General features: G+C 33.2%; 1 protein-coding gene across 1 annotated transcript in view; it reads left to right on the top strand.

Annotated features, from left to right (window-relative positions):
* LOC117115298 (steryl-sulfatase-like) overlaps positions 1–14946 on the top strand; it is an 82705-nt gene that overhangs the window by 42733 nt on the left and 25026 nt on the right. The window contains exons 3-4 of the mRNA XM_033259029.1: positions 3971–4411; positions 6648–6770. Coding sequence (XP_033114920.1) covers positions 4144–4411; positions 6648–6770 — 391 coding nt within the window. The 5' untranslated portion in view covers positions 3971–4143. The remainder of the gene's footprint in view (positions 1–3970; positions 4412–6647; positions 6771–14946) is intronic.

Raw genomic sequence — 14946 nt, 5'->3', positions numbered from 1 at the left:
TGCTATCATTCATTTTACATGTACTGTATCAACCAATCAGCATGACCTAGACTGTTAAAGTGTGACGTCGTACACTAAAACCGTGTCGATGTGCGCTCATCTTATTCTTGGTAAATAAGCGATCACCGTCAAAGCGAAGGAGATGGTATGAAAACATCGGATTGCTCGATTTTTTACTATTTTATTGAGTGCTACTCTTACCTGTACCTCTTCGTAATTGTGAACGTTTCCTTAACGTATTTGTTCATAAAATAGACTATGTACCGAAATTTCAAACGATCGTATACAGTATTGACTTATATGATGTGAACGGCCCAGATCAAGCAATAATCAAAATTTAACTCTAAATAGATCGTAAATAAATACAATTAGGCATCATCTGGATGATTATATTCAAAGTACTACCGGTATTAAGGCAGACATCTTTTATTGAAAACCAAACGAATTACCTAAACCTCATACATTATGAAATAAGATTACGCTTCTTAAATCACATGACTGATGATAACAAAGGGTATAAAATACTCTTTGATGATAACCTCAGCCAGACGACTTCACGGAGCAGCTATAGTTTAACAACATGCATCTCAATGAGCAACATCTTGAAATTTACAAACAAACAAACAAACAAATAGGTCTCACAGCAAATTTTGAAACCTAATTAAATGAAATAATATAGAAAGGAACTCCTTTACTACAATTTATTTCGTTCTTAACAAAGTATCAGCAGAAAGTAAGCAAAATGATTGTTTAATCATGTTTTGAAATAATATAAAAATTGAATTGTATAAATGAATATTTAAAGATTAAATTTTAAATGTGGAATTAATAAAGTGCAACAATTGAATTAATTGCAACTTGCAATGTTTGGGATATGTTACTCCGCGAAACCTTTGTAAACACTAGAAGTGTGCCGATGTTCTCTGGCGATATACTGAAGTTCCGAGTTGGAAGGCGTACCAGTTTTTTTTTTTAAATAATTCTCAATAAAAACAACCATTAAACAAGAAAATGAAACTATAGATCGTTATATATGTAGGTACTGTATAAGATACTTTGCTGAAGTTGTACAGGCCCAGGCCTAAGTTCTAGGCTACATAATAACCTAAATAAGAAGTGTCGCCGGCCGACTGTGTGATGTCAATTTTTCGGGCTTAAAACGAAGCCTAAATGGCCTCTGACAAGTGGGGAGCTGGAATCTCAGTACTCCCGAAATGTTGGTGAAAACTCTGGAACTCTGTTTAGGTTGAAATTATTATGTGTAAATTGATTTAGAGTTATCTCAAAGAAAAAATTCCATACACGCATATTAAAAATAAGTCTGCCAATTTCCGCGCAAATGTTGAATGTTTCATATGTTTCCTGAAGTATTTTACTCTATATTATGGCTGTTGATGTATATAAAGTAGGTGGAACCTATTTTGGTTTTATTTTACATACTGTACTATTACTAGGTAACTATACTGACATATTTCATGTCCTATTGTTGGGCTACATTGATGAATAATTCTTAATATTAGTCCAAAAACTACAGCACCATTGTCCTGAAAATCAGGTGATCATTAATACAGGTAGTTCTTGAGGACACAAAGTGTTTATGGACATTTCAATGAATGTAGGTAAGAATGGTCCAGGAAAAAATTGCCCCAGAAAAAATGGGCCCGGTAAAAATGGCCCCAGTAAAAATGGCCCCAGTAAAAATGGCCCCAAATGACAAGTAGGTAAAAATGGCCCCAATGAAAAAATTCAGTAATAGAAATTATATATTTTTTTTTTAATCTTCAAATATTTAAATACTGTAATAAGCAAGGATTGAAACAAATACAGTTACACAGCAGATGCAAATAATGTACTGAGAGATTATCAGAAAACAACGGCCATTGAACATTTTTTGATAGTTCAAATAAGTTTTAAAAACTTTATTAAACTAACGAAGTAGAGGAATGACATACATACAGTAGTTCAACTACCAAAATATGCAACTCACACTGTAGATAACCACAAAATTCACTTTTGTTAAGTATCAAATGAACTAACTTTACGGAATGAGTTTCCTGATGATGACATAATTAATGTCGAAATATTGAATCCCAACAAAATAACTTTACATGTTATAAACAGTGCAAATAAACAGTAGTTAAAGCATGTGGATCAATTGTGTGTTTGACAAGTTCATGTATGGGAAAAGGGAGGCTTACTTTACTTCAACAAATGTTCTGCTTACATTTATTTAAGCAACTTATTTAATTGCATAGGCCTACTTGGTTTCTACTCCCCGCGATGTAAATTAAAGTGCTTAAAACTATACTAAATAATGTAAACTGAGATAATATATTATATACATAGTTATGTAAATATGGCAATTATGCTAAGAATTAAAATGGTGTGTAATTGTGAGGTTAAAGTAATTATGGTAGGATGGTAATTGCTAAATCCCAAAAACCTCAAACACACTGTAGAAAACCAAACAATTCAATTGTGATTGACTCACTTGGTATATCGATAAGAAAATAAAATATTTATAAGAACCTATTTTTTGGTTAAAATGTTGAATTTTTTTTCTGAAAAAATACTTGCAAGTACACCACAATCCTCCAAACACACTGCGAACCCCATCCAAACCCTTTAATTACGATTGTAGAACTCTTTTTCTATAAAAAAAAAAAAAAAAAAATAATAATAATTTGATGTTCATATAAACTCATTGTTTGTGGGGTTTACCAATACCCGGATTGAATTTCTTGAAAATTGTGATTCTGCTTCCTTTAAATTGGCCACAAATAAATTATTTTAGTATTAATAAATGCATGATTTATGTTGATTTATTGATTATGTTGTTGCTATATGTTAACATTTAAATAGAAAAAAATAAAAAGTGTTATTCATGGCTTTTTTTATCTTTGAATATTTTGTCATTGAATATGTAATTTCTGTTAAAAGTAAAATGTAAATATCAATTTATTTGATTAGATTAAATTAAACTAAATTATTTCAGTTTAAAAAATAGCATATAATGAATTTTTAAAAATCAATTTTAATACAGAATTTTATTATTGGGGCCATTTTTACCTACCTGTCATTTGGGGCCGGCCATTTTTACCGGGACCATTTTTTTCTTGGGCCATTTTTCCTGGGCCATTTTTTCCGGGGCCATTTTTACCGTAAACGTTGTTGAAAAGGTCACCAGTCTTGGTCTGCCTTTATATTCCAGCATTACCCGATCTTCAATTTCAATATCTGTGTATTCTGATTTGTTTGATTGGTTGTATAATCAAAATTTCAATTATCATCACATTGTGATCACTACCCAAGTGGTAGATCCCTATCTCATCAATTAGGAATTCCTTTATTACATCGTATACATTTTGTGAAACTAACCCATAAAAAAGACGCTTTGTTGTTGTTTTTTCATCCATGTAAAAGTACCAATACATTTATTTGAGCTGTTAAGTACCTTCACAAGGGAAGTACACAATTGCAATATAATATATTGTACTTGGAGAGTTTGTTAATTTTACTTTAACCCATAGTCTTTCTAGACTATCAAACCTTGTATTTAAAACATTATTGTCTAAAATTTGTATACTTTCTTTAAAAAATAGACCAATACGCCTCCCTGACTTTTCTTAGTAGTAATACTGTACTGAGTAGTAATACTGTACTGAGACAAAGAAATAAATTTAACATAATGATATATGAAGACAAAGTGTGACAGTCATTTTGAGAGATGATTCTGATTAGTTTCTACATAGAAACATTACCCAGTCATAATTATCAGTTTTGATATTGCAATATGCTGCTCTTTTCTGGCTGTTACCAATGACAACTTATGAAAGCAATTATAGACAATATTAGCTATATTACTGTAGTTAATATATGTTTTTTTGAAATTTTTGATGAAAAGCATTTGGCAAGAATGATATTTTTGTTTTAGTTTAAATATACCATAAAGTTTCTTTTTTTTTTGCAGATATGAATCTATGTCTTGGAATATTAGTCTCCTGATTTCTCTGACAAAAGTGGAGTTTCAAGACTGAAAACTGATGCTGATTTTTTGAGAAAGAGGAATTTGGACATTTTCTTTAAAAGTACAATAACGCATCTATTTTAACTGTGTGCTTCCAAGAAAAATTTTATTCTAAAATGCCAGTTCTCATTTATATTATGTTAGTCACAATTGTGGTGGTTAGAAACGAAGCAGCTGCAGCAACAAGGAAACCGAACATTGTTATCCTGCTGGCAGATGACATAGGATATGGTGACATAGGTTGCTTTGGTAATACTACAATTCGTACACCACATATTGACAGCCTTGCCAAAGATGGAGCTATGCTGACACATCACCTAGCAACACCATTATGCTCGCCTAGCAGGGCAGGTTTAATGACAGGCAGATATCCAATACGCTCAGGTTTGAAATCAACTTATTTATTTGAATTTTTTCTTAATTGAAACCACATACAGTACAGTATTTGTAAAGATTAATTGATCATTAAACTTGTATAAACATATTTCCTTTATATAAATATTATGAAATTTGATCTTACACATTTGGAAACACTTACGTTAATAATAGTTAAAAATATACAGCAGTTAGCTGTTTTCCAAACTAATTCCTGGTAAAGTCAGACCTGTAACCATGATTCCTTATGGGATGCAGGTTCTTAATGTAGCCAGAGGTCCAGGGACACCAAAGCAGCAAGGTGGTGTCTGAGGCAAGTACCCTTTTAGGCTGTGTTTCAACAGCACCTACTACCCGATAAATTATCGGAAGGCAGCTATTTTATAATATTTTGCTGCGGAAACAAGGTCCAATCAGATAAATTATCCCATGAGATTTGGATAGTTTTTCAGGAACAGCTACTTATGTGAAAAAATGGTACATGTGATTTCAAATATCCAGTCGATGGACTGATGAGAGGTACAGAGATTAATTATTAGCCTCCACAAAGGAGCCATGTTTTTTTTTCATATAACTAAAGACGGAGCCTAGTGTTTTTTTGTACGTATGAGTAATTGCTCATTTACATAATTAATATTTCACTAATCAGGAAATTTACAATAAATAGCATCACAATTTAAAAAAAATATTTCCTTAGTTGAAATTAAAATTAGAGATTCGATTTGAAGTTGAAATAAAATTTACTTCATAATTTTTAAATTAATGAACTTTTAATAAAATCGTATCTAACACAGTTTGTGTTGCTGAAAGCATTGCAGACTAGTCACGACAACAGCTGGCACAATTTGTTGTTCTGAGCCCTCAGAACTCAACTACCTGCCAGCGAGTTTGATTTTTTTTTCTGTAGCATATGGGCACAGTGCGACAGGGCACGGACTAGATAGCCTTCAGCCCTGCTGCAATTTTTCCAGGAAATAATGCTCCTCCGGCTTCTATTTCCTAATAGTGTACTCAAAGTGTTTGAGATGTTACAGTAGGCCTAGTGAAGTGTGGCATAGTGGTTAAACACATTTATCTGGTACAAAATCCAAGTTACTGGAAATATGATATGACCTCTGACCTTTAACCTCAATGTTTGTTTTCTATTGAAAACACATGAAATTTGGTTTATTGAAATAATTTTTGTGTCAATTTATTGCTCTAATAAAAATTTCGCTGTGAAATCTTAATGCTTACTGAGAAATTCTTTAAAATTATGTTTTTGGGCAAATTATATGAAAGCTTTATATTTCTGAAAAGTACAGTTTGTTAGATCAGATATTTGGGTCTTGACATTGTATTGAAATATTTCAAAATATTTTTAGAAAAATGCAAAATTGACACCATCACTGTCTTCTTTCATAAATCATCATCCATAATGATGGAGAATGGTAAATGATTATAACTTTATGATGATGGATGATAACAACAATGATGGATGTGATAATAATAATAATTCAACAATAATCGTAAGAACAAAACCTAAAGAAAGTCTGTATGGTAGGCCTACACCAATTACGGTATTACGCTGGTTTATGAATTTTATACTTACCACATTTCTAATGTACAATACTGTATAGTATTCTTTTTGTTATTTTAATCCTGTGACCGCAAATGTAAATAATACAGTGGCAATTGTTAACCATTCGTAAACCAGTTCCTGTACTTGTAGGCTATTATTTTTATGTTTCTTTATGTAATACCATAAACGAAATGCATTGAAGATGATAGGTCATCCTCAAGAATACGTTAATTTTTTTGGAAATACAAACTAGTCAGACGTTGCGGCATTTTTTGATAAGAAATATTTCTTGTTTAGTGCTGTGTTCAAAAGTCTTATCTTATTAGCAGAACTCCCTTCAATTAAAGAAATTAATTGTATTTAAGTTTTAACATCACAGACTGTATATCTTTTGTGTATAAGTATAAAGTTTGTTTTGTGAATATATTTTCAGACATTAATTTTCTCTAATACTATTTGAAATTTGTGTTCCTGTGACTTAAACAGGGATGGCAGCCTACAGTATTATACGTGTTGTCTCGTTCGTGTCAGCTAAAGCTGGCTTACCGGCCAATGAAACAACTATTGCAGAATTAGCACAGAGCATATCTTATAACACTGCATTGATTGGTAAGTATAGGCAAACAAAAAGTTTTCTCAATGTGTTAGATGTGTTTTTCAGTAAAATATACTCTTGTATTTCAGGCATGGTATCCTTTAATATGCTACGGATTGTGCCTTTCATCAATTGCAATTCAGGGCTACCGCCCAATGAAAGTACTGTTGCTGAGTTAGCGTTAACAACTGGCTATAAAACTGGTTTAATTGGTGAGTGGTGGAGGTATATATTTATCACTTGCTGGATCTCTCTGCGCTGGTTTTTCCATATTGATATTTAGCATGCTTTTGCACACTATTACTCTTTTTGTTTTGTCATTTTGATTAGTTGATCATTGGGACAGAATTGTTACTTGTTTATCAAGACAAATCTCATTCTCTCTATTCTCATTCCTATTGTAGCTTCAGCAGTGAACGTTTTATAATGTTTGCATTCAGACAAATCTGATTTCATCTCTATTCTCATTCCTGTGGGAAGCAAAAGCTGTGGATGGTCAGATAATTCTTTTAAGACAAATCTCATTCCATAATTTTCTCATCCAGACAAATTCCATTCAGTTTTAGTTTCTGTGAAAAAGCAGAAATGATATTTTTAAGAATTATATACGAATATTGAAAAAAATTTATTATTTTAAACAATTTGATTCCGTAGTTCAACTAGTATAAAATTTGATTATTCAGACAAATCCCAAATCATTGTTGGATAACTGTCTTATCCAGACAAAACAATTCCGTAAGTCTTCTCATCCAGACAAAATCTCATTCCATTGTCTTCTCTTCTAAAAACAGGCATGAGCGAACCCACTTGCCCGATACCCAGGAAAAGTGTTTTTACGGTCGGACAACAAGCATTTTAGGGACCACTTGTCCTTGGACAAGCACTCTTAGAATAGGCTACTTCACCATGTAATGCGTAATGATTTCACAGTACTTATAAAAAATCAGATTCTTGTCAATTATACGCATCTTATTTTATTAACAAATTGTCGGTGCACAAAGAGATATCAAACAGAAAACTGACTAGGCCATGGTTACGCACCGCACTGTGTGCATCAACTTTGAGTCACCAAGACTCCCACGATTTATGGACGGTTTAAAAGAAAAAATGTAGACCTAACCAAGGACTTTTAACTGTTACCAGGATAGGAAGCTGGCTGGTTTAAGCTGTCTAACTTGAATTAGCCTTATGTGCGGTATTGTTATGCAAATGAGCCAGATAAACACAATCTGCACATTCTCAGAAAAACAAAACTTTTCTTAGTCACACTGCATATCGGCTAGACGTACAGCTGCTAGGCCTAGCTTATCTTAATTTTGTTTGTTACGCACCACTGACTTAGGCTATTTGTCATCACTTCAATAAACACAATCTGCACATGCTCAGAAAAACAAAACTTTCCTTAGTCACACTGCATATCGGCTAGACGTACAGCTGCTAGGCCTAGCTTATCTTAATTTTGTTTGTTACGCACCACTGACTTAGGCTATTTGTCATCACTTCAAGATGTCTACAAATTCGTGGAAAAGGCGTATTAAAATCCAAATATTTTCGTTTGTGAGCAATACATTTTAATTTTATATAGTTAAGTAGTAAGTATATGAATAATTTTAATGCACTAGTTAGTTGATAACTTCATAATAATTTGTTTTGAGTCTTTTTTCTGCATTTTTATAAGCGGTTAGACATGGCCTAGGCCGGGTCTAGGCTAGCCTAATCACATCAATTTAAAATCAAATTTGTAGACATACTTGCATTATATCTTAACTTGCAGGTGATTTTATTGGTACACTAGTTTGTTTTTAAGTGTGTAAGTATGATTGACTTGCATGCCATTGAAATTAGTACCCTTATTGTGCTTTGTTTTACCGTACCGTAATTCTCGGTTAGGCCTAGAGTACGCCTAGCCGATACGCAGTGTGGCCATGGTGTGACTAAGGAAAGTTTTGTTTTTCTGAGCATGTGCAGATTGTGCTTATCTGGCTCATTTGCATAACAATACCGCATATAAGGCTAATTCAAGTTAGACGGCTTAAACCACCAGCTTCCTATCCTGGTAACAGTTAAAAGTCCTTGGCCTAACTCAATAAAAAATTTGTTATTTTCTGCAGTAAATGTTGAAAATGAATCTGTCGTAAGTCCTACAGCAGGCACATATTTTCTCACGATATCATACCTGTTAGCCATCAGCCGTCTGGGCCTGCTGCATGTGGTCTGTTTAAAAATATAAATTCGCACTGGTCTAGTCTATACATACCAGACATATTTAAAGACTTTGGGTGCACAGCCATTAGTTGATTAGTTGAGTTGGACAACATGAATTGTCTGGACTTCAAGACTGGTAATTACTTTCGAGTACGAATATGAACAGCAGCCATTAGGCAGACTTAAAAAAAGGCCTAGTCTATTTAATTCATTTGCACGTGTGGGAAGGCAAGCTAGACAGACAAAGAAAGGTTAGTTAAATTGGATTTAAAGTTGTTAAAGTAATTAAAAAAATCACTCACTTTTATGTGGAGGTAATGTGCATATAAAATCCAAATCTTGTAAAACTGGAGTTAAAATTGAGGGTTTATGGTCTATAAATGAATCATTTTCACGTCTCAAAAATGTCGCCGTCTCGGAGATTCTCAGGAAGGGATTCGTCCCCTCGGCCTATCCTCAGAGTTGTATTAGGCTTACTGTGCTTGTCTTTTGTTGAGAGGTAAGCAATTTTATTTATTTTGCAATAAATAAAATGAGGATGTGTGAGGCTGTAAAATCCGTCGCCGCATTTCAAAAATATGAGCCGATTTCCACAGATATTTTGCCCTCATGCCTGAAGTATAAGCAAGAACAATAGAGAGTTGGATAATTCTCTCATTCTGCTTATTTTATTCTGTCTAATATCATCATAAAATGGTATAGGAGAACTCTATTTCATTTTATTTTATTTTTTATTTATTTTATTTTTTATTGGATTTTGAAGTTGTCATAATAATTAAAGCCCTATTCCCGGCAAATTTTCAGTTGTTAAGAAAAATCTGATTTTCATATATGTTGTAAAGATTTTTGTGTTCCACACAAAAAGTAAATGTGGATGAATTTTTTATGCTTGATTTTGCGATAGGTCTGTGAAGAAATATACTAGGCGCCAGAAACATTAGCCTATCCAACACTGCCAACACTGCTAGACTAGGCCTAGCCTTACCACGATTCAGGTTCTGTTACCACACATAAAAGCGGCCGATATGATATTTTCCGTTGCTAGTATTGACACTTGTGAAATCTAATATTTCATTGGAATTATTTCAAATTTGTTTTAAAAAAATGATTCTGACCAAGATTTTGACAATTAAACAAACATATCTCAGGCCTCTCGATCGACCGCAGTGTGCGAGCTCGAAGTACAAAAACTATTCTCATTAGAAAGGGCGCACTTTATTGACTGTATAAAGTCAAAGTATACATAAAAGCGAGAGCATTCTAACGGATGCAACCTGCAACCTCTAAATTTGCCTAGTAACGAAGAATTTGTCGAGAAAATAGTAATCTCCAATGAGGAAGAGTCTGTATTTCTCCAGTGAGAAATAGTCTGTATTTCTCTTCTTTTTTTTTTTTGTTTTGCGTAAAACTAAAATTTATGCCAATATTTTTCCATGGTTTATAATAATTAAAGTAATGCATGCATTTTTTTTCCAAGAAAAACCTTAAAGGGGGCTTTAACACATCATTCACTTCGAAGTGATGGGGATAATGTACATAAAATACAAAGCTTATTAAAGTTAGTTCAAATTGAGGGTTTAGGGCCTATATAAATGAATCATTTCTGTCTCAAAATTCAGTCTCAAAGATTCTACCATGGACCTATTAATAGGTCCATGATTCTACTGTATTACCTACAGACATGGAATTCATCCCTCAAGTTATATACCGTGCTTGTCCTTTGTCAAAAGATAAGCAATTTTTGTTTTGCAATATGAATGAAATGAGGATGGGCCAGCCTGTAAAATATCCCCCGCGAAAAATATTAGGCCGAATCAATCCGTTCCCCCATTTGAAAAGATTACCTGATTTCCGCAGAAATTTTGCAGACAATTGAGGCCTTGATATACAACGCAGATTCTGCGCCTCTTTTTTTTAGATTTTTCCATGCAAATTTGAATTAGTTTTTGTATCACCCACAAATAAAATACATTTGAAGTGCCAAGTTAATATTAGAATTAAGATCTGCTGTAAATAGGTTCATTATTATTATTATTATATGGTTGCTGAATAATGTGATAAAAGCACAGTCCTGGCTCCATAATATGGTTGATCGTGGAAATCAACCATGCCTGGGAATGTTTTACTTGTTGTTGTTTTGACGACGGCTTTTACACACTCAATAAGAAAATTTGTTTGAAAGTTAAAAAAAAGAAAACAAACATTTTATTTTTAGGCTGCTGGCACATTCATATTTTGCATATTCGACTAACCACATATGTTAGGACTGTTTTGGTCCTTGGCTATAAGGTCATCCCCACCCAAATTTAACGCAATTCCATATTGAAAGGGCGAATCAGGCTCCAATGGGAATTAATGTTAAAGTATTTGTTAGATATTTAACATAGTAAGCAATTAGTAGAGCTCCGCATAGTACACTATAGGAAAATTATTATACGAATGTTAGATTTAATGCTTGAAACATTTTTTGAATGCATTAAATCTAACCTAAGTATAATAATTTTCCATTTAGTGTATGATGCATGCTCTACAAATTGCTTTATAAGTCAGTCGCTGTCTTTTAATTTTAGTCTTTTATAACCAACTGTTGTAGCAGTCATCGGTCGCTATAGTGATATGATCAGTATACGTGTACGTATTTACATTTAGCTGTGCGTATGCTGATTTTTGCTCCTGCAGTATGCGTTGTATTAACTACACATCAGCAGTACAGTATATGATGAATAACTATTGTGTTAGAAAGAACTTGTTTGTAATGCTATTTTGATAGACTTTCGTCAAAGAAATAAACATTTCAGCATTCGAGAGAGAATACAGTCACTGACTTCCTTTTTGGTCAGTGCATGCAGACAGGTAAAATCGTGTGATGATTTCATAACTAGGCTAGGCTACGGCTTAGTAGTAGAAGGAGCAGGCCCGAGCGGCCTCCTGCCTGGCCGTAGGCCTACATCTAAATTTGTTCCTTGAAACTTTAAAATAGGTCTGGAATATTCCTATTAAACATTCAGTTTGTTGTGTTTATGAGGGTCCATTGATTCAATGAATTCCTTAATTGTTCATACTTAATATTGAATTTGAAGTAACTTTCGTCGGGTTCTAAATAAGCTTGTTTTACGAGAGTAATTTCAATTACAATTTAAATTTTATCGCGGTGCGCGATGTATTCGCTGTGACGAAAAAATGAGGAATTTTTTTTGCACCCGAACCGAAAAAAAATCAAGCCTAACACGCTGGGGAATAGGCAAATAACATTGGGAGTTACAGTGAGGACGTCACGATTGACTTATAATACCTATTAAAGTATTTATTGCAGTGTGCATGTGTGTATTGATGTTGTAGGACCACAGCAAATGGCTGACGTAATTCATGGATATTATGCTAGTAAAGTTGAATGGTTATAGGACTAATTGATAAAATGGAAAAAACACTTTTTTATGATAATTGTGCAATAATATTGGGACAAGTGAAAAAAATATGAAACTCTCCCATGAAAAATGTATTATATTGTTTATCCTATCAATAGCCTTGGAAGCAGTTCAAAAAGCTCATGCGTGTATAGTCTACTTAGCATTTGCCTAGATAGGGGAAAGTGCAAAGCTAGACAATTTAAATGTTGATGCCATAATCTGTTCAATTTACAAGCCTTTAAAAAGTGATAATGCCTTGATATCAACTTAGCTCACAGCCAATGGAAAAACATTGAAAAATTTGGTCTTAAAGACCTCTTTGTATTACATTTATAATTAATGTCAATGAACACTGCAACTACATGTATTACTATAGTTCCATAGCTAATTCAACAGTACTTCTTTAGTTCTTACCAGGCATGTACATTACAATAACATTTTGTGCTAAAATATGATAACGTGTCAATTAACGTGGTCAAAAACCCCTTAATATGGCCATTTTTCAAATTCTTAATTTTTTTGGGGGGAAAAATAAAACGAATCAAAATTTAATAATCCTTACATCAATTATAAAATTATATTTTTTGAATGATTTTCTTTTAAATTATAAAATTATAATTGTATTCATGACACATTCTTCAGACTTTCGATTTTAATCAAACACACTTGTGTTTTTTTTTTCAACTTAAAACAGTAAAATCGGCCGAAATCACCTAGCTGTCCATCTACAGTCAAAAGTAACTGGTCGATTTTCACCGGGAAAACTTTATTTCGAAAGCATCATTTAAATCATAGTTAAACATAAATTTTATTGGTTCAGTAGTTTCATCAAACCAATCAGCTTTATGAAGTCCATTGAAAACTTCTCCCGAGATGCTTATACATTACAAGCATATAACTACTCGATGATCACATGAATACAGCGCTCTCTTGAATAATAGGCAAAATGACTACATTATCCGTATTTTTAAACACTAATGATAGGCTAGAAAAAAAGATAGATTCTTGTGATGTAAATTTTAAGCAGTAAATATTTATAGTTCTTTGGTACAAGCAGTTTATACTGTAAGTGTCTGTTTTTGTAAAAAAACAACATAGTTATGTGAGCTGAGGATTCAATTCCCTAATGTGTTAGCCTACTGCATGTGTGAGTGTAAAGGAGAAGGTACAGTGAGTGCTAGGTTTGTTGTGGTACAGTAGTTTAATAAAAAATATTATGTTTGTATTGAAATATGAATGAAATACCTTATAAAGTAGTTACTGTACTTTTTTAATTTGTAGTCTGTGGAAACACCCTAAATTATAAATGAACTGTTCCAACTCAATTACGCTTTTGAATCACAGTGTACGTCGGCCCATCAATGAGAGCGTATTCAGTGAATTAAATTTTTTTGCTTGCAAATTGTTATTGTAGTTAAACCATTTTAAAAAAATAAAAAATTCTTTGGTTAGTCTTTAGATGTGGAATTTTTACATTTTTTAATTGTTGGTGATAAACTTTCCTTAATAGTGATCATGGTTTTGCTTTGGTTTTGGGTAAGGTCGCATTATAAATATTAACAGTTATAGATAGTGTACAGTTTAGTTATTAATAATAATAGGAAAAGAATGCATGCTATATAACATTTCTCATTTTTGCCCAATTGTTGTGGTACAGTAGTTTGATAAAAAAATATTATGTTTGTATTGAAAAATGAATGAAATACCTTATAAAGTAGTTACTGTACTTGTTTAATTTGTAGTCTGTGGAAACATCCTAAATTATAAATATTTTGTTCCAAATCAATTACGCACTTGAATCACAGTTCAGTGTGAGCGCACAGTGCTTGTCGGCCCATCATTGAGAGCGTATTCAGTGAATTAAATTTCATTGCTTGCAAAATGTTATTGTAATGAAACCATTTAAAAAAAATGTCTTTGGTTAAAGGTGAAGTTCGGGGATGAGACAAGTGGCCATATATTGCTTATTTAACCTTTCCTGAGTTCGGGAAAAATACTTAAAAAATTCAAAATGTTGAGATGTAGCGATAATTATAGAAACAAAACATGATATGATGAGACGGGAAAATCAGGTGAAAACAAGGCTGTCACTTTTTTCAGTAGCTTGGTAGCGATCAAAGAATCGTCCCGAGGATGATCGAGCGACCAGCCTAGACAATACATATGGTAGTGTGAAGTCGTGAGTTTTTATGATCTTTTACGTACGCAGTAACAGAGAGAGGGTTTAGTCGACATCAATTCAATCATGGAGGAATAATTCAATTGAATTAATAAACGTATATCAGTCTGATGACTTGTTTGTTTATAATTAGGCCTACACCTATGCCTAGGATTAACACAATCAGTGTCTACCCAGCAGCAGTAGCGCACTCCAGTCCGGGACACTGTTCCAGTCCCGCAGCAGGTGAGTTCGCATGCAGCCTTATCCAGCTGACGGTAAAGTTATTAGGTTTATACTACTAGCCTAGCCTAGACTTGTCATGCCATGGCGACTTCGTCACATTGTGCCAGTGAATTTTTTTTCATAAATAGACCTAGGCCTACTAATATTATACTATAGGCCTAGGCCTAGTTATAGGCTTGGTCCTATGAAAAAACTGCACTGTCAAAATAATAAAGGTGATGTGCTATAACACTACAGTATATCATCAGAGCCAACACAAATTCCTGTAAGAATAAGATTATTTTTGAAATACTGTATGCCTAGAAGCTTAGGCTGCACAACAATAACGCCCCATTAAATAATAACATGATGCATATGTTACTCCAAACCTAA

Source organism: Anneissia japonica, unplaced genomic scaffold (assembly GCF_011630105.1).
Source record: "Anneissia japonica isolate Jap-2015-1 unplaced genomic scaffold, ASM1163010v1 scaffold287800_len1627635_cov199, whole genome shotgun sequence".
Taxonomy (NCBI): domain Eukaryota; kingdom Metazoa; phylum Echinodermata; class Crinoidea; order Comatulida; family Comatulidae; genus Anneissia; species Anneissia japonica.
The sequence above is the reverse complement of the archived record's forward strand: the minus strand, read 5'-3'. Positions and strand labels throughout refer to the sequence as shown.